The 18,584-nt window shown below is 42.4% G+C and overlaps 2 protein-coding genes across 2 annotated transcripts; both read left to right on the plus strand.

The window, feature by feature from the left end:
* Positions 1-11,305: 11,305 nt before the first annotated feature.
* On the plus strand, positions 11,306-12,058 carry LOC127314582 (uncharacterized). Its single transcript, XM_051345079.2, has 2 exons — positions 11,306-11,635; positions 11,738-12,058. The coding sequence occupies exons 1-2, from the start codon at positions 11,433-11,435 to the stop codon at positions 11,781-11,783; spliced, it is 249 nt and encodes an 82-aa protein (XP_051201039.1). The 5' UTR covers positions 11,306-11,432; the 3' UTR covers positions 11,784-12,058.
* A 3,437-nt stretch (positions 12,059-15,495) lies between these two features.
* On the plus strand, positions 15,496-18,368 carry LOC139833342 (uncharacterized). Its single transcript, XM_071823587.1, has 3 exons — positions 15,496-15,883; positions 15,985-17,016; positions 17,137-18,368. Exons 2-3 carry the CDS (start codon positions 16,937-16,939, stop codon positions 18,311-18,313), a joined length of 1,257 nt encoding a protein of 418 aa, XP_071679688.1. The 5' UTR covers positions 15,496-15,883; positions 15,985-16,936; the 3' UTR covers positions 18,314-18,368.
* Positions 18,369-18,584: the final 216 nt, after the last annotated feature.

Genomic DNA, 18,584 nt, shown 5'->3' on the forward strand with positions numbered 1-18,584 from the left:
CTGGCTGATCATCAGTTTGCTTGCACCAAATGCCTTAGTAGCCAGATGATGATACAAACTGGGTATTCTACCCATTTTGGCTGTTGTGACATATGCAGATGCTTATTTATGAGCAAACCAAGGTTTTGCTCAGGTTGATCTTGTTTATACCTCACTCCAGCTCCTAGATGGTTTTGTTGTTGTAGAGGATTGTTTCTATGTTGATCTTATGCTTGCCCTGCTCCTCCTTGCAAGCCTGTGATGCTTGAGTTGTTTCTGTGGTGATTTTGGACAGGTTGAACAACAGTGCTGTTCTTCCTGTTCTTGTGTTCTTGCTATCTGGTGGCTTACCAAGTTGCTTGTCGATGGATGAAGCTAGGGTTTACTGTGGAGGTTTTTATACCTCCCCTTCTTTGCCCTCCTGGTCGACAGCTTGGCCTGGCAAGCATGTGATGACTCACTGGCCTGTGTGTGCTGTTGGGCATGCACACTGCCTGGTGAGCTGTTTGGCTGTGTGTGTGTGTAGTCTGGCTTGGGACTTGGGTTGAGAGTAGATCAGCTCGGCAGAGTTGATCATATCTGCTCAACATACCATTTCTTTTCTAACCTGCCAAGTGGCTTTGCCACTTGGCATAACACTTGCTTTTCCTTGTTGTGTGCAGGTTTCCAGATGATGATCAAATGAAGATGAAGATCATCAAGCTCAAGCTTAAATGAAGATTAGCTTGTAGTTTTAGGATAGAATATGACATTGTACTTTTCTTTTATTTTCTTTTTCTATTTTGCCAATTCTTGTAATGTGTTGTAATATTCCTTTATTCAATTGTGAATATTGTAAAGACAATGTATATTGTGTGTTAATCAATAAAGCTCATGGTTTTCTCTAATGAGCTTTACTTATTATTTGTATTGTTCATAATGTGTATTATTTATAATTGATACGTCTCCGACGTATCGATAATTTCTTATGTTCCATGCCACATTATTGATGATATCTACATGTTATATGCACATTTTATGTCATATTCGTGCATTTTCTGGAACTAACCTATTAACAAGATGCCGAAGTGCCAGTTGCTGTTTTCTGCTGTTTTTGGTTTTCAGAAATCCTAGTAACGAAATATTCTCGGAATTGGACGAAATCAACGCCCAGGTTCCTATTTTGCCCGGAAGCATCCAGAACACACGAGAACCGCCAGAGAGGGGGCACAGGCCCACCAAACCCTAGGCCGGCGTGGCCAGGGGGGGCCCGCGCCCCCCTATAGTGTCGGCGCCCCTTCGACCTCCTGACGCCGCCTCTTCGCCTATATAAAGCCCCTGGACCTAAAACCTCGAGACGAAAAAGCCACGGTACGAGAAACCTTCCAGAGCCGCCGCCATCGCGAAGCCAAGATCTAGGGGACAGGAGTCTCTGTTCCGGCACGCCGCCGGGACGGGGAAGTGCCCCCGGAAGGCTCCTCCATCGACACCACCGCCATCTCCATCAACGCTGCTGTCTCCAATGAGGAGGGAGTAGTTCTCCATCGAGGCTCGGGGCTGTACCGGTAGCTATGTGGTTCATCTCTCTCCTATGTACTTCAATACAATAATCTCATGAGCTGCCTTACATGATTGAGATTCATATGATGATGCTTGTAATCTAGATGTCGTTATGCTAGTCAAGTGAATTTTACTTATGTGATCTCCGGAGACTCCTTGTCCCACGTGTGTAAAGGTGACAGTGTGTGCACCGTGTGGGTCTCTTAGGCTATATTTCACAGAATACTTATTCACTGTTATGAATGGCATAGTGAAGTGCTTATTTATATCTCTTTATGATTGCAATGTGTTTTGTATCACAATTTATCTATGTGCTACTCTAGCAATGTTATTAAAGTAGTTTTATTCCTCCTGCACGATGTAATGGTGACAGTGTGTGCATCCGTGTTAGTACTTGGTTTATGCTATGATCATGATCTCTTGTAGATTGCGAAGTTAACTATTGCTATGATAGTATTGATGTGATCTATTCCTCCTACATATGCATGAAGGTGACAGTGTGCATGCTATGTTAGTACTTGGTTTAGTCGAATTGATCTTTCATGCACTCTAAGGTTACTTAAATATGAACATTGAATTGTGGAGCTTGTTAACTCCGGCATTGAGGGTTCGTGTAATCCTACGCAATGTGTTCATCATCCAACAAGAGTGTAGAGTATGCATTTATCTATTCTGTTATGTGATCAATGTTGAGAGTGTCCACTAGTGAAAGTCTAATCCCTAGGCCTTGTTCCTAAATACTGCTGCGTTACTACTGCTTGTTTACTGTTTCACTGTGTTACTACTGCTGCAATACTACCACCATCAACTACACGCCAGCAAGCTATTTTCTGGCACCGTTGCTACTGCTTATTCATACCACCTGTATTTCACTATCTCTTCGTCGAACTAGTGCACCTATTAGGTGTGTTGGGGACACAAGAGACTTCTTGCTTTGTGGTTGCAGGGTTGCATGAGAGGGATATCTTTGACCTCTTCCTCCCTGAGTTCGATAAACCTTGGGTGATCCACTTAAGGGAAAACTTGCTGCTGTTCTACAAACCTCTGCTCTTGGAGGCCCAACACTGTCTACAAGAATAGAAGCTCCCGTAGACATCAAGCTATTTTCTGGCGCCGTTGCCGGGGAGGAAAGGTAAAAGGTACTCACAACCGCATCCCGGCTACTAAGCTATTTTCGCCGTTGTAAGTACTCGAAGCTATTTCCTTTAGATCCTGCAATTGCATCTTTTTGTTTCTTGTTTACACTAGTTAGGCATAATGGACAAAAATGAGCTTCTTATTCTATTTCCTGATTTAAGACATGGATGGTTTGATGCGAAAATTAAAAAACCTATGGAACCTTATTTGCATGCTGGTAGTAATATTAGTATGAACGCTTTGAACACCATTGTTGATAATAATATAGAAAGTTCTAAGCTTGGGGAAGCTGGTTTTCATGATCTTTTTAGTCCCCCAAGCATTGAGGAGAAAATTTTCTTTGATGATACTTTGCCTCCTATTTATGATGATTATAATGATAGTGGTCTTTTGGTGCCACCTACTATGGAGAGTAAATTTTGTTGTGATTATACTATGCCTCCTATACTTGATGAGAATAATAATGATAGCTACTTTGTTGAATTTGCTCCCACTATTGCTAATAAAATTGATTATGCCTATGTGGAGAGTAATAATTTTATGCATGAGACTCATGATAAGAATGCTTTATGTGATACTTATATTGTTGAGATTGTTCATGATGCCACTGAAAGTTATTATGAGAGAGGAAAATATGGTTGTAAAAATTTTCATGTTACTAAAACACCTCTCTATGTGCTGAAATTTTTGAAGCTACACTTGTTTTATCTTCCTATGCTTGTTACTTTGCTCTTCATGAACTTGTTTATTTACAAGATTCCTATGCATAGGAAGCATGTTAGACTTAAATGTGTTTTGGATTTGCTTCTTGGTGCTCTCTTTTGCTTCAAATACTATTTCTTGCGAGTGCATCATTAAAACTGCCGAGCCCATCTTAATGGCTATAAAGAAAGAACTTCTTGGGAGATAACCCATGTGTTATTTTGCTACAGTACTTTGTTTTATATTTGTGTCTTGGAAGTTGTTTACTACTGTAGCAACCTCTCCTTATCTTAGTTTTGTGTTTTGTTGTGCCAAGTGAAGCCTCTAATCGAAGGTTGATACTAGATTTGGATTTCTGCGCAGAAACAGATTTCTATCTGTCACGAATCTGGGCTGTTTTCTCTGTAGGTAACTCAGAAAAATATGCCAATTTACGTGCGTGTTCCTCAGATATGTACGCAACTTTCATTAGTTTTGAGTTTTCTGATCTGAGCAACGGAAGTATTTATTAAAAATTCGTCTTTACGGACTGTTCTGTTTTGACAGATTCTGCCTTTTATTTCGCATTGCTTCTTTCGCTGTGTTGGGTGGATTTCTTTGTTCCATTACCTTCCAGTAGCTTTGAGCAATGTCCAGAAGTGTTAAGAATGATTGTGTCACCTCTGAACATGTGAGTTTTTGATTATGTACTAACCCCTCTAATGAAGTTTATGAGAAGTTTGGTGTGAAGGAAGTTTTCAAGGGTCAAGAGAGGAGGATGATATACTATGATCAAGAAGAGTGAAAGCTCTAATCTTGGGGATGCCCCGGTGGTTCACCCCTGCATATATCAAGAAGACTCGAGCGTCTAAGCTTGGGGATGCCCAAGGCATCCCCTTCTTCATCGACAACATTATCAGGTTCCTCCCCTGAAACTATATTTTTATTCCATCACATCTTATGTGCTTTTCTTGGAGCGTCGTTTGTTTTTGTTTTTGTTTTGTTTGAATAAAATGGATCCTAGCATTCACTTTATGGGAGAGAGACACGCTCCGCTGTAGCATATGGACAAGTATGTCCTTAGGCTCTACTCATAGTATTCATGGCGAAGTTTCTTCTTCGTTAAATTGTTATATGGTTGGAATTGGAAAATGATACATGTAGTAATTTGCTATAATGTCCTGGGTAATGTGATACTTGGCAATTGGTGTGCTCATGTTTAAGCTCTTGCATCATATGCTTTGCACCCATTAATGAAGAAATACATAGAGCATGCTAAAATTTGGTTTGCATATTTGGTCTCTCTAAGGTCTAGATAATTTCTAGTATTGAGTTTGAACAAGGAAGACGGTGTAGAGTCTTATAATATTTTCAATATGTCTTTTATGTGAGTTTTGCTGCACCGGTTCATCCTTGTGTTTGTTTCAAATAGCCTTGCTAGCCTAAACCTTGTATCGAGAGGGAATACTTCTCATGCATCCAAAATACTTGAGCCAACCACTATGCCATTTGTGTCCACCATACCTACCTACTACATGGTATTTCTCCGCCATTCCAAAGTAAATTGCTTGAGTGCTACCTTTAAAATTCCACTCTTCACCTTTACAATATATAGCTCATGGGACAAATAGCTTAAAAACTATTGTGGTATTGAATATGTACTTATGCACTTTATCTCTTATTAAGTTGCTTGTTGTGCGATAACCATGTTCACTGGGGACGCCATCAACTATTCTTTGTTGAATTTCATGTGAGTTGCTATGCATGTTCGTCTTGTCTGAAGTAAGAGCGATTTACCACCTTATGGTTAGAGCGTGCATATTGTTAGAGAAGAACATTGGGCCGCTAACTAAAGCCATGATCCATGGTGAAAGTTTCAGTTTTGGACATATATCCTCAATCTCATATGAGAAAATTAATTGTTGCTACATGCTTATGCATAAAAGAGGAGTCCATTATCTGTTGTCTATGTTGTCCCGGTATGGATGTCTAAGTTGAGAATAATCAATAGCGAGAAATCCAATGTGAGCTTTCTCCTTAGACCTTTGTACAAAGTGACATAGAGGTACCCCTTTGTGACACTTGGTTAAAACATGTGCATTGCGATAATCCCGGTAGTCCAAGCTAATTAGGACAAGGTGCGGGCACTATTAGTATACTATGCATGAGGCTTGCAACTTGTAAGATATAATTTACATGATACATATGCTTTATTACTACCGTTGACAAAATTGTTTCTTGTTTTCAAAATCAAAGCTCTAGCACAAATATAGCAATCGATGCTTTCCTCTATGGAGGACCATTCTTTTACTTTCATTGTTGAGTCAGTTCACCTATTTCTCTCCACCTCAAGAAGCAAACACTTGTGTGAACTGTGCATTGATTCCTACATACTTGCATGTTGCACTTATTATATTACTCTATGTTGACAATATCCATGAGATATACATGTTACAAGTTGAAAGCAACCGCTGAAACTTAATCTTCCTTTGTGTTGCTTCAATGCCTTTACTTTGAATTATTGCTTTATGAGTTAACTCTTATGCAAGACTTATTAATGCTTGTCTTTAAGTACTATTCATGAAAAGTCTTTGCTTTATGATTCAGTTGTTTACTCATGTCATTACCATTGTCTTGGATTGCTGCATTCATTACATATGTTTACAATATGATCAAGTTTATGATGGCATGTCACTCCAGAAATTATCTTTGTTTATCGTTTACCTGCTCGGGACGAGCAGAAACTAAGCTTGGGGATGCTGATACGTCTCCGACGTATCGATAATTTCTTATGTTCCATGCCACATTATTGATGATATCTACATGTTATATGCACATTTTATGTCATATTCGTGCATTTTCTGGAACTAACCTATTAACAAGATGCCGAAGTGCCAGTTGCTGTTTTCTGCTGTTTTTGGTTTCAGAAATCCTAGTAACGAAATATTCTCGGAATTGGACGAAATCAACGCCCAGGTTCCTATTTTGCCCGGAAGCATCCAGAACACACGAGAACCGCCGTGAGAGGGGGCACAGCCCACCAAACCCTAGGCCGGCGCGGCCGGGGGCCGCGCCCCCTATAGTGTCGGCGCCCTTCGACCTCCTCCCGACGCCGCCTCTTCGCCTATATAAAGCCCCCTGGACCTAAAACCTCGAGACAGAAAGCCACGGTACGAGAAACCTTCCGGAGCCGCCGCCCTCGCGAAGCCAAGATCGGGGGGGACCAGAGTCTCTGTTCCGGCACGCCGCCGGGACGGGGAAGTGCCCCCGGAAGGCTCCTCCATCGACACCACCGCCATCTCCATCAACGCTGCTGTCTCCCATGAGGAGGGAGTAGTTCTCCATCGAGGCTCGGGGCTGTACCGGTAGCTATGTGGTTCATCTCTCTCCTATGTACTTCAATACAATAATCTCATGAGCTGCCTTACATGATTGAGATTCATATGATGATGCTTGTAATCTAGATGTCGTTATGCTAGTCAAGTGAATTTTACTTATGTGATCTCCGGAGACTCCTTGTCCCACGTGTGTAAAGGTGACAGTGTGTGCACCGTGTGGGTCTCTTAGGCTATATTTCACAGAATACTTATTCACTGTTATGAATGGCATAGTGAAGTGCTTATTTATATCTCTTTATGATTGCAATGTGTTTTGTATCACAATTTATCTATGTGCTACTCTAGCAATGTTATTAAAGTAGTTTTATTCCTCCTGCACGATGTAATGGTGACAGTGTGTGCATCCGTGTTAGTACTTGGTTTATGCTATGATCATGATCTCTTGTAGATTGCGAAGTTAACTATTGCTATGATAGTATTGATGTGATCTATTCCTCCTACATATGCATGAAGGTGACAGTGTGCATGCTATGTTAGTACTTGGTTTAGTCGAATTGATCTTTCATGCACTCTAAGGTTACTTAAATATGAACATTGAATTGTGGAGCTTGTTAACTCCGGCATTGAGGGTTCGTGTAATCCTACGCAATGTGTTCATCATCCAACAAGAGTGTAGAGTATGCATTTATCTATTCTGTTATGTGATCAATGTTGAGAGTGTCCACTAGTGAAAGTCTAATCCCTAGGCCTTGTTCCTAAATACTGCTGCGTTACTATTGCTTGTTTACTGTTTCACTGTGTTACTACTGCTGCAATACTACCACCATCAACTACACGCCAGCAAGCTATTTTCTGGCACCGTTGCTACTGCTTATTCATACCATCTGTATTTCACTATCTCTTCGTCGAACTAGTGCACCTATTAGGTGTGTTGGGGACACAAGAGACTTCTTGCTTTGTGGTTGCAGGGTTGCATGAGAGGGATATCTTTGACCTCTTCCTCCCTGAGTTCGATAAACCTTGGGTGATCCACTTAAGGGAAAACTTGCTGCTGTTCTACAAACCTCTGCTCTTGGAGGCCCAACACTGTCTACAGGAAAAGGAGGGGGCGTAGACATCAATAATTTACTTAATGAATTTCCTCACAATTGAATTATGGGGTATTTATTTAATGTTTGAATTTGAAATTCAAATTCCACTTAGGTTTGAATTCAATCATGCAACTAAAAATTGAATTCAATCATGCAACTTAAGTTTGTAATGCAATATCCCTTTTCTCTTCTCAAAACCCTAATTTAGTTGAATCAGAAACAAGTTTGTCGCACTCTCGCAACCCTAACCCTGTAAGGTGTCGAGAGAGAAACTTGTTCCCCTTCGATGCAGTTTTGTTTTAAAAGCGCGAAATTTCCCCGGAATTTACGATGCAATGCACATCCCTTTCTAAAATCCACCCCTCGATCGTCTCTAAACGTGGGACATTACACTATGTGGTTCATCTCTCTCTCCCATGGTGTGATCTTTATGTGATCATGAGCTTTGTATCACTATTAATCTATGTGCTACTCTAGTGATGTTATTAAAGTATTCTATTCCTCCTCCATGATGTAATGTTGACAGTGTGTGCATCATGTAGTACTTGGCGTAGGTTATGATTGTAATCTCTTGTAGATTATGAAGATAACTATTACTATGATAGTATTGATGCAATCTATTCCCTCTTTCATAGCTATTGTTGACAGTGTGTATGCTATGTTAGTACTCAGTCTAAATTGCAACGGTCTATTATGCACTCTAGAGGTTACTTTAATATGAACTCCGGACGTTGTGGAGCTTGTTTACTCCGGCTTGAGGTGTGATTTTGTAGCCCTACACAATGAATGGTGTTTGTTATCCAACAAGAGAGTGTAGAAAGTAGCATTTATTTATTCAGTTATGTGATCAATGTTGAGAGTGTCCACTAGTGAAAGTATGATCCCTAGGCCTTGTTTCTAAGTATTGAAACACCGTTTCCAACAAGTTCTGTTACATGTTTGCTTGCTGCCATCTTTATTTTAGATTGCAATTACTACTTACAATCATCCATATTACTTGTATTTCACTATCTCTTCGCCGAACTAGTGCACCTATACATCTGACAAGTGTATTAGGTGTGTTGGAGACACAAGAGACTTCTTGTATCTTAATTGCAGGGTTGCTTGAGAGGGATATCTTTGACCTCTACCTCCCTGAGTTCGATAAACCTTGGGTGATTCACTTAAGGGAAACTTGCTGCTGTTCTACAAACCTCTGCTCTTGGAGGCCCAACACTGTCTACAGGAATAGAAGCGTGCGTAGACATCAGGACGATTCGGACATTGAGGAGATGATAGAAGACGATGACACGGAGATGATGGTCGTCATTCTCGCCGTGAAAGATCTTGAGGATCGCAAGAAGTTGCTGGACCAGAGGAGGGGGTCGCAGATAGGGCGCATTTGCATCGAGAGGAACCGTGCACTCGGCCACGAGCAACTCATGCAAGACTACTTTGCCGAGGTACCGACATACCCACCACGCCTCTTCCGTAGAAGGTACCGCATGCGCCGTACTTTGTTTGAGAGAATTGTGAAAGATTGCGAGGCCAACTCGCATTATTTCACGCGCCGTAGAAATGCTGCCGGTGCCATGGGATTTAGTGCATACCAGAAGATATCGGCTGCAATGTGGGTGCTCGCCTATGGCATACCCGCGGACTACTGTGACGAGTATCTTCGCATTGACCAAGATACTACCACCGAGTCTGTGCGTAGGTTTGCCAAGATGGTCATCCGGTTGTATGGTGATTGGTATCTTCGGGCTCCCAATGAGGAAGATACAAAGAGGTTGATGGAGATAAATGAAAAAAGGGGATGGCCGGGCATGCTTGGTAGTCTAGATTGCATGCATTGGAAATGGAAAAATTGCCCAAAGGCATGGCATGGAATGTATTGCGGCAAAAGCCATGATCCTACCGTTGTGCTTGAAGTCGTGGCATCACAAGACGTATGGATTTGGCATGCATATTTTGGTTTGCCCGGAACACTCAATGACATCAATGTGCTTCAAAGGTCCCCTTTATTTGCAAGACTAGTTTCAGGTGATGCTCCAACTTGCAATTACAAGGTCATGGACAACGAGTACACAATGGGATACTATCTCACCGATGGCATTTATCCCGAGTGGGCAACACTTGTGAAGTCCATTATAGAGAGGAGAGGGATGCCCTTATCCCAAAAAGAAGCCAATTTCACGAGGGCACAAGAATCAGCCCGCAAAGATATTGAGAGAGCTTTCGGTGTTTTGCAAGCAAGATTTGCCATTGTTCGGGGTCCAGCTCATTTTTGGGACAAGAAAACCCTTGTCAACATCATGAAGTGTTGTGTCATTCTCCACAACATGATACTCGAGGATGAGAGGGGGTTAAATTTGCCATGTTTCTATGACAATGTTGGTACCCGAGTGCAACCGGAGAGGAACCCGGATCGCATTCAAGCTTTTCTTCAAACACATCGGGATATTGAAAATGCCAACACTCATACCCAGCTCCGCAATGATCTGGTCGAGCACCACTGGCAGCTGCTTGGCCGTCGCCAATGATGGCCTATTTGATTCATTCCATGTCATATTTCATTCCATGTCCTATTTGTGATACAAACATTGTTGCAATGGATATTTGTTTTACTTTTCTATGTACTATTTGATTCAAACATTGTTGTACTAAGTAGAATGATTGTTGTGAGCTTGAAACAATTATTTGATGTTGTAATCATAACTAGAACAATTATTTATTGTTGATTATTGTTATGTTTGTTGTATGAAAGTTGGTTGAAATACATGTTGTCCAGTTTTGAGGGTTTGAAGGCTGGGGCGCAGATCAGTGCGCTCAAACCAACCCTCAAAACAGAAGGGTTGGTTTGAGGGCACTGATCTGCGCCAGAGATTTTCGGCCCTCAAAACGATAATTTCTCAACCCTCAAACTGAATTTGAAGGTTGGGTTTTTGAGGATCCTGTTAGACATGCTCTCATGTAAGGAAGGACTCTTGCACCGTCATCGAGCACCTTCCTGACTCGCCCTGACTTGAGTTCAACCATGTAGACGCTAGCAAACGTGCCCACAAAGATGACATCAGTGCCCTCTGCAGAGCCATTCATAGATGCGGTGGGATACCAATTAGGCTTGAATCCTCAGACATAATCTACTCCCTAGTGCCGACGAGAAAGAATACACAAATACGCGCTGACTAGCGAAGACATGTCGTGGCGTCTTGGCCTTTGTTCCCTAGGCTCCCTGGTGGTTGCACCGGCCGGGTGTGGAGTTGCTAATCTGACCAATGGCGGTGCACCAGCACGCGCTATCTCTTGACGCGGAGAACGACGACTATCAGCACGAGAGAGAGCCACCGTCCAGTCGCGACTAATCGAATCTCGATACGTATCTTGCATTTTTCTAATCGAGTCAGGATCGATGTGGCACGGAAGCACAACACGTGAAAATGACAGTTCCATCTATCCGTGATCCAGGTGGTTTACCTGTCTACTTTCGCCTTTTCTTCCTATCGCAAGTCGACGCGTCTAAGCAAAATCCTGTGGGCAGCTCCTATAAATACACAGATCAGTCGCTGGATAATGCAACATCAAAGCTTCTTCCTCGGCATCTCTTGTTCTTGATAAGCATCCTTTCATCTCGTCAGGACAACACACTAGTTTTTTGCTTAGCATCCTGCTTTCTGCAACTTCGATCATGAGCTACCAGCAGCAGCAGCAGGGAAACATGGCGTACCCTCCGCAGGGCCAGCAGCAGCAGGCCTACGTCGCGCCGCCGCCGCCCGTCGGGTACCCGCAGCAGGGTGACCAGCAGTACCCAGCTGCCGGAGGCGCCGCCGAGACCACCAGCCGCGGCCACCACCACCACCACCACAACGGCGGCGGATTCTGGAGAGGATGGTAAGTTCCGAATTCTCGCTCTGCTGCATCGATCCTTGCCTCGTACCTTCGTGATGAAACTGCTGACTGATGGTTATGTTTGCTTCTCTTTCTTGCTTGCAGCTGCGCGGCGCTCTGCTGCTGTTGCCTCCTCGACGCCTGCTTCTGATCAGCTTCTGCTCGCCGTGATTAGTTGATATGGAGTTTGGACATGTTGTGTTGCGTCGAATCATCAGTTGTCGACCATTCTTTTATTCTTTCCATTTCCATGTGGCCATTTGGCGCCATGCCATTGGCTCGCTATTTGTTTCTTTGTAGGGTACAAGTTGGTTTCTGAGCATACTATTTTCTGTGTATATGGGTATGTATGGTGGTCATCTTAGTGATTTAAATCGATGTATATGAGTATATATTATTAGTGGATCTCTTTTGAGGTTTTTTGTATAGTATATCGATTACGATTTTACCGTGTTGCTCGCTTTTGAGCCTTTACTACCGCAGTATGTGTACAGTTAATCAATCCCCTTGGAAGGGTCGAATCATCAATTGAGAGGCACAGAGAATTAAAACCAAAAGGAAAGGGCACTTAGGCAAAACCCTAGAACAGGAAGAACAAATAATGCATGAGCTCAACTACACCGCAATAACTAAGTGACAACATCAACCTAATTAAGATGAACACATTATCAAAACATAATTAAGCAACCTGAGCAAGCTCCAATTGAGTTAGATGCCCAGAACCAGTAATACCTATATGAAAGAATGAATAATAAAACTAAATCACCTACGAAACGTCTACAACAGTTCAATCAAATACAACTCCATCATCTTGACGAAACTGAAACTAAATATAATTAACACTTGTCAAGATGTTCAGACAACAAATCCTAGAAACAATCGAGAGCTAAACTAAACCTAAGACGTAATTAACTAGCAGCGATGATCAAGAATAACTAATCAAGTGTATAAACCCTATAATTGACTAGGTCGTGATCGGCAGTAGCCAAATTCCGAGAACTCGAGGCAGAGGGGATAGAGCTAGATCTAGAGAGAGGAGTCGAAGAGGAGCGTACCATAGCCATAGAAGCTATGGAAAGCCTAGCTCAACCACATGACCGTTGATGGAGACAAAGGCGATAGAGACGCAACATCGACAACACATGGAGCACCCAATAGGGTGTAGATCGACCCTGCGCCTGGTCATGCCAGTGGTGGTGCAGCGTCATAGACTACGCCAGCGACCGTAGGTAGGCCACCGAGCTCTTCAGAGAGGGTTGGAATGATTGCGAGAGGGCCCAAGAGTTAAATCGAGTTGGATAGAATGATAGAGCGGAGCAAGGTGAGCAGTTCTACGCGAGCTTGGTGGCAGCAACGACCGGAGCTGGCCAAAATCATCGGGCGAGAGGCGACCTCGGGGATAAGAGTTAGCGTAAACAAGAGAGAGCACTCGTGCGAGTGAGAGGGCGCGAGTGGTGAACCGGTTCTGCCGAACCGAACCATGTCCGATGGCTGACCAGATTGGTCTGTCTGACTAGTGGGACCCACTAGCATTGGGCTATTATAGACATTAAAAACTAGTCAAGAGATAAAATAACAATACATGCAGATAGGGAAAAATATAACAAATCCAAATATGAAATTTCGTTGACCACTAAAAATATTTTTGTTTGAAGAATTATTTTAGGTATTTAAAATGCCTAAATAAAATACTATTTGAATTCAAATTAAAATTAAAATTTAAAAAAACCTTTAGTGATATTCAATCAACATTGAAACCAATACAAAATAGAGATATGAAAATTCTAAATTTAAATTATTCACATACATGAAAAATCTAAAGTAAAAAATTAATACAAATATATTAAAGTTCTAAAGTGAAATTAAAATGAAAAAATAAAAGAAAAGTTCTAAATAAATATTTGAAATGTGACCTTAGGACCATGCCACTAAAAGAATTTGAGTATTTCATCTCAAGTAAAGAATTTTCATCATTGAGTGCTTGATACTAACAAAATATCTTTTTACCAAAAAGAAATAATCAATAAACCAATAATGGAAAAAGGTAGTAAAGAATATCATGCGAACCTTAAAACCATCACTAAGGGGAGGGTTCAACACACTAACAATAATGCATCTAATATTATGCATAATAGCGTGCAATTTCATTCTTTAAACATTGTTCTTACCGGACAATGATCCTATTTCGAGAACTCGAGGTTCGAGGAACTGTAGTAACTCACAGTTGCCAGGAAAGTTCAAAAGAAAGTTAAATCTTGCTCATGCCCTTTTGATTTTTTTATACAAACTATTTCCAAAAAAACTACAATAGCTTTACATTTTAAAAGCAAATATATTGTTTTCCTAATGAATATGAAATTAGGGTTATCGGCCACGATGATCGAGTAATCTATTCGGTGGGAAATGAAATCATAGGTGGATGCAGAGTGAAAACTATGTGGTGAAGTTTTAATTGTACTAAATAAAATTATGATTAAACGACAACTATAGTCAGTTATTCTAAGCGCCATATAGATAGTGTTGCTACAGATTCTAGAATGGGATCGTTTCCTTGGATTCTTAGTTGGGATGTATTCCGTTGGTGGAATCAGCAGGTGAGAACCTGTAACATTCCCATCTTATATTGCAGGGTGACAACTTTAGTATCTTTAAAGGGAGGGTGCGTAATTGAGCATCGATCTCGTGATCGAAACTTGTTACAAATGGTGAAATGCAAGGTTGCAGAGAAAGGCAATGATTGACTTGTATTTTAGTCGGGCTCATTATACCTAACGAAGTGAGAATGTGGATATACTCTTGGTTAAACACCAAGGCTTAAGATGTTTGTGAAAAAAGTAGCGCATCTCTCGAGAATATATCGAACGTGACATGTTACTCTCTGTTCTTGGGGAAAAAGCTAAGATCGTAGCGTGAAAGGAACTCCGGGAAGTTTTAGTTACCCACAAAGACTGACGGATGTAGTTTTCTGAATAAAACTTACTTTCTGTAACAAATCGTTTTTGAAAACTTGCATAAGTCTTAGATAGTGCATCAAATAATCACCTATGTAACTTGCTGAGTACCCTCGTACTCATTACATACTATCTTAAACCCTTGCTAAAGCATGAGAAAACTGACAAGGAAACTACCGACGAATCCGAAGGAGAGGAAGTATACTACAAGGAACTAGATCTTTTCCAAGGAATAGAAAGGAGTGGACTCCCACAAATCCATTTTTGATACCAGGTGCATATGCTCCTCCCGCTTGAAAAACCATTTTAAAATGATACAAAAATCAAACAAAAATTTCACGCATACATGCCAACATTTTAGACGTGCACGGTAATTTTCGTGGAGAACCGACATTTTTTGTGTGTTGTATAAAAAAGATAAAGAATTGTCTCAATAAGAGCTATTTTTAGCATCGATTTTTTTTTGCACACCATACAAACAATATCGGTTCTTTGTGAAACAACTTTACGAGCACATAGAACATTGAGATGTACGTGCGATATTTTCTACCATATTTCTATAACATTTTGAAATGCATTTAAAACTTATTTAGAAAAACAAGAGCATCTAGTCCCGAGTGCAAAAACACATTATCCATGGACTACGACATAGTTTATAGAGTGAAAGATAAAAAAGACAAAAACGAAAACTTAGATAGACTAGAACAAGCAGATGAGCCTAGAAGGATAGAATCTCGAACGCGGAGAACGACAATCACGAGAGCCACCGTCCAGTCGCGATTAATCGAATCACTATACGTATCTTCCAATTTTATAAATCGGATCAGCATCTATGTGGCATGCGAGAGCACACACGAATGAGACGGTTCCCTCTATCCGTCCAGGTGGTTCACCTGTCCCCTTTCGCTTTACCTTCCTCTCCCTTGTCGACGCGTCTAAGCAAAATCGCTGCAGCTCCTATAAATGCACATATCAGCAGCTGGATAACGCAACAGCAAAGCTTCTTCCTAGGCATCTCTTGTTCTTGATTCAGGCATCCGTTCATCGTTCCAGGAGAACATACGAGTTTTTTTTTTCTCATCACTCTTTCCGCAACTTCCATCATGAGCTACCAGCAGCAGGGAAACATGGCGTACCCTCCGCAGGGCCAGCAGCAGCAAGCCTACGTCGCGCCTCCGCCGCCCGTCGGCTACCCGCAGCAGGGTGACCAGCAGTACCCAGCTGCCGGAGGCGCCGCTGAGACCACCAGCCGCGGCCACCACCACCACCACCACAACGGCGGCGGATTCTGGAGAGGATGGTAAGTTCTGTTCTTTTGTGTTCCGAATTCTCGCTCTGCTGCATCGATCCTGACCAGTTCGATGAAACTGATGATGGTTATGTCTGCTTTTCTTTTTGCAGCTGCGCGGCGCTCTGCTGCTGTTGCCTCCTCGACGCCTGCTTTTGATCAAGTTCTGCCCATCGTGATTAGTTGATGTGGAGTTTGGCCATTGTGTTGCGTCGACAGATCAGTTGTCGATCATTCTTTTCTTCTTACCATGTCGCCATGCCATCTAGGACTAGGAGTAGTTGGTTCCTGTGCATACTGTTTTCTTTGTATGTGTGTATCTATGTCTAATGTATGCGTATATGTATGGAGGTGATCTTAGTGCTTAGTGCTATTATTCGATTTCTTGTACATTATTATGTTTGTTGATCTCTTTTGAGATTCTCTATATATCGATTATAAGTTCTACTGTGTTGCTCGTTTTGGCTGTAGAACATGTCTTTAGAGCAACTCTAGCGGAAATCCTAAATAGTACTATCCCATAAACAAACACTCGATCTTGTCTTAATTGATGACATGAGGGGGCTTTTGCCTCCATTTCAAGCATACAATCAGCTTAAAGTTTTAGGGGTTAATTATTGGTTTGCCACTACAGCCCGCGTATGACTCAGTTTTGCCACTAGAGCAGAATGGTGCTCAGTTTTGCCACCGCTTCTGGCGCAGCTGCTCTGTCGAGGCCAAACGGCCAGGCTTCAAACGTTTCCGTCTCTTGCCGTTACTGAAAGTGGGGTCAGATCTTACAGGTAGGACCGCGCAATGACAAATAGGTGAAGACCGAACTACCCCCTGCTCCCGCATACAGCAACACACCGATCTGCTGCACCCACCACCATCCGCGCCCCTGCCGGCACCACCTGCGCCGCCACGACCTGCGATGCCACCACCTGCGACGCCACCACCTGCGCCGCCGCGCGGCCGTCCCGCGTGGACACCTTCTCCACCGCCTCCAGGAGCACCTGCTCTGCCCCCACCCCCTAGCGACGTAGTCGCTCGTTCCGCCACTGCGCCCTCCACCTGCTCGACGCAATGGCTAGTGGCGGCGACGACCTTGGCGAGGCAGGCGTGGGGCCAGAGACCCGCCGCGTCCACGACTGGGTTCCCGAGGGGTAAGCCTTGTTCCTATTGAGCTTTCTTGTGTAATGCAATAGTCGATTTGACATGGAGTGCTCATTGCGTTTGATTTTGCTTTTGGTGTGCTCATTGCCTCTCTGTTTTTGGTTGATTAGGATGGAATTGCGGTTTGCTTTCTTGGTGAACATTAGAAGGGAGCGATTCATTGTGGATGCAAAGGATCAAAAGAAATTCCAAGGAGGGTTTGATTATCGGTTGCCAATGGATTGTAATTGGAGTTTTAGACAATTTGGCGAGGTAATTTGCGGCCCATATCCTTGGGGTATGCATGATGAAGTGGAATTCAAATACTACGATGGGGGAATTGATTGGGTGAAAGTTAGTAATGATGAAGAGCTCGCTACCATGTTTGCTAAGCATAAGGAGAAAGAGCAATTTCATGTGAGGCTGCAAAATGATGTGGTTGTGCCGGCAGTTGGAACTTCTCGGACAGATTCATGTCGTCGTAATGGCAGCTCTAGCCAGAACAGTTCAGTTAGGGGAGCTTCAGTTAGTGCACGGCGACGTGGTGGCTCGTCAAACATGGGCACCGGCAGTAGGGTCCCAAGAGAAGTGGAGCCTGAATACATCGATGATGAAGAGAGGCTATATTCTGATGTTGTGCAGAATTTACGGCGGCCATGTCGGGCTGAAAACCGAGATGAGTGTGACAATGAGGCTTTTGTGATTGATGATGAGGAGGTTGAGGACGAAGACCTTCCAGCTATTGAATGGGACCCTGCAAACTCTCAGATGGAAGAAGGTACCATCTTTGCATCCATGAGTGAGTGTAGAAATGCACTTGTGACATACTGCATCAGGCCAGAGCGTACATTTGAAGTTGACAAGAGCGACAGAGTACGTTACAGAGTGCACTGTCCGACTGAAGATTGTCCATGGAGGATGCACGCGTCTAAAATGCGAAATAGCACGAATGTTCAAGTCAAAGTGAACCCTTTTAGGCACACATGCCTGGAATCAACCCTGAGGAAGGAAACAATCAGTAGAGCCAAGTCAAGATGGGTGGCTGAAGAAGTAAAACGGTGGGTGACAGAAGACCATCAAGTGGGTACAAAGGAGTTGCAGAAGAAGCTCAAAGAAAAGTTCAAGATAGAGGTACCATACATGAGGGTTTTCAATGGAAAACAACATGCTATGGATTCTATTTATGGTAATTGGCAGGAAAGTTTTAAACTGTTGTATTCATTTAAGGGTGAAGTGGAGAAGACCAGCCCAGGTAGTATTGTAGATATTGATCACCACACCGTGGAGTACACGTTGATGTTGGAGTGATGAGATTACATGTTTTGAGGAACTCATGTCAAAATGTGCTAAAAAAGAGCTCCAAAGGTAGGGTAAATGGCCTCATTTCTAAGCAAGTTTTTTTTGATCTTGTCTAAATTGGCCAAATAAGTTCACTACACATCTATTCCATGTAAGAAGAGTATGTGAGAAGGTTTTCCATTTTTTTTTGATTTTTTTTGAATTTTTTATGCTCATTTCAAATTTAGTCAAACCTAACTTTGACCATCATTTTATCAAGTTTGAAACATGGAATTGTAAA

Source organism: Lolium perenne, chromosome 7, assembly GCF_019359855.2.
Source record: "Lolium perenne isolate Kyuss_39 chromosome 7, Kyuss_2.0, whole genome shotgun sequence".
Lineage (NCBI taxonomy): Eukaryota > Viridiplantae > Streptophyta > Magnoliopsida > Poales > Poaceae > Lolium > Lolium perenne.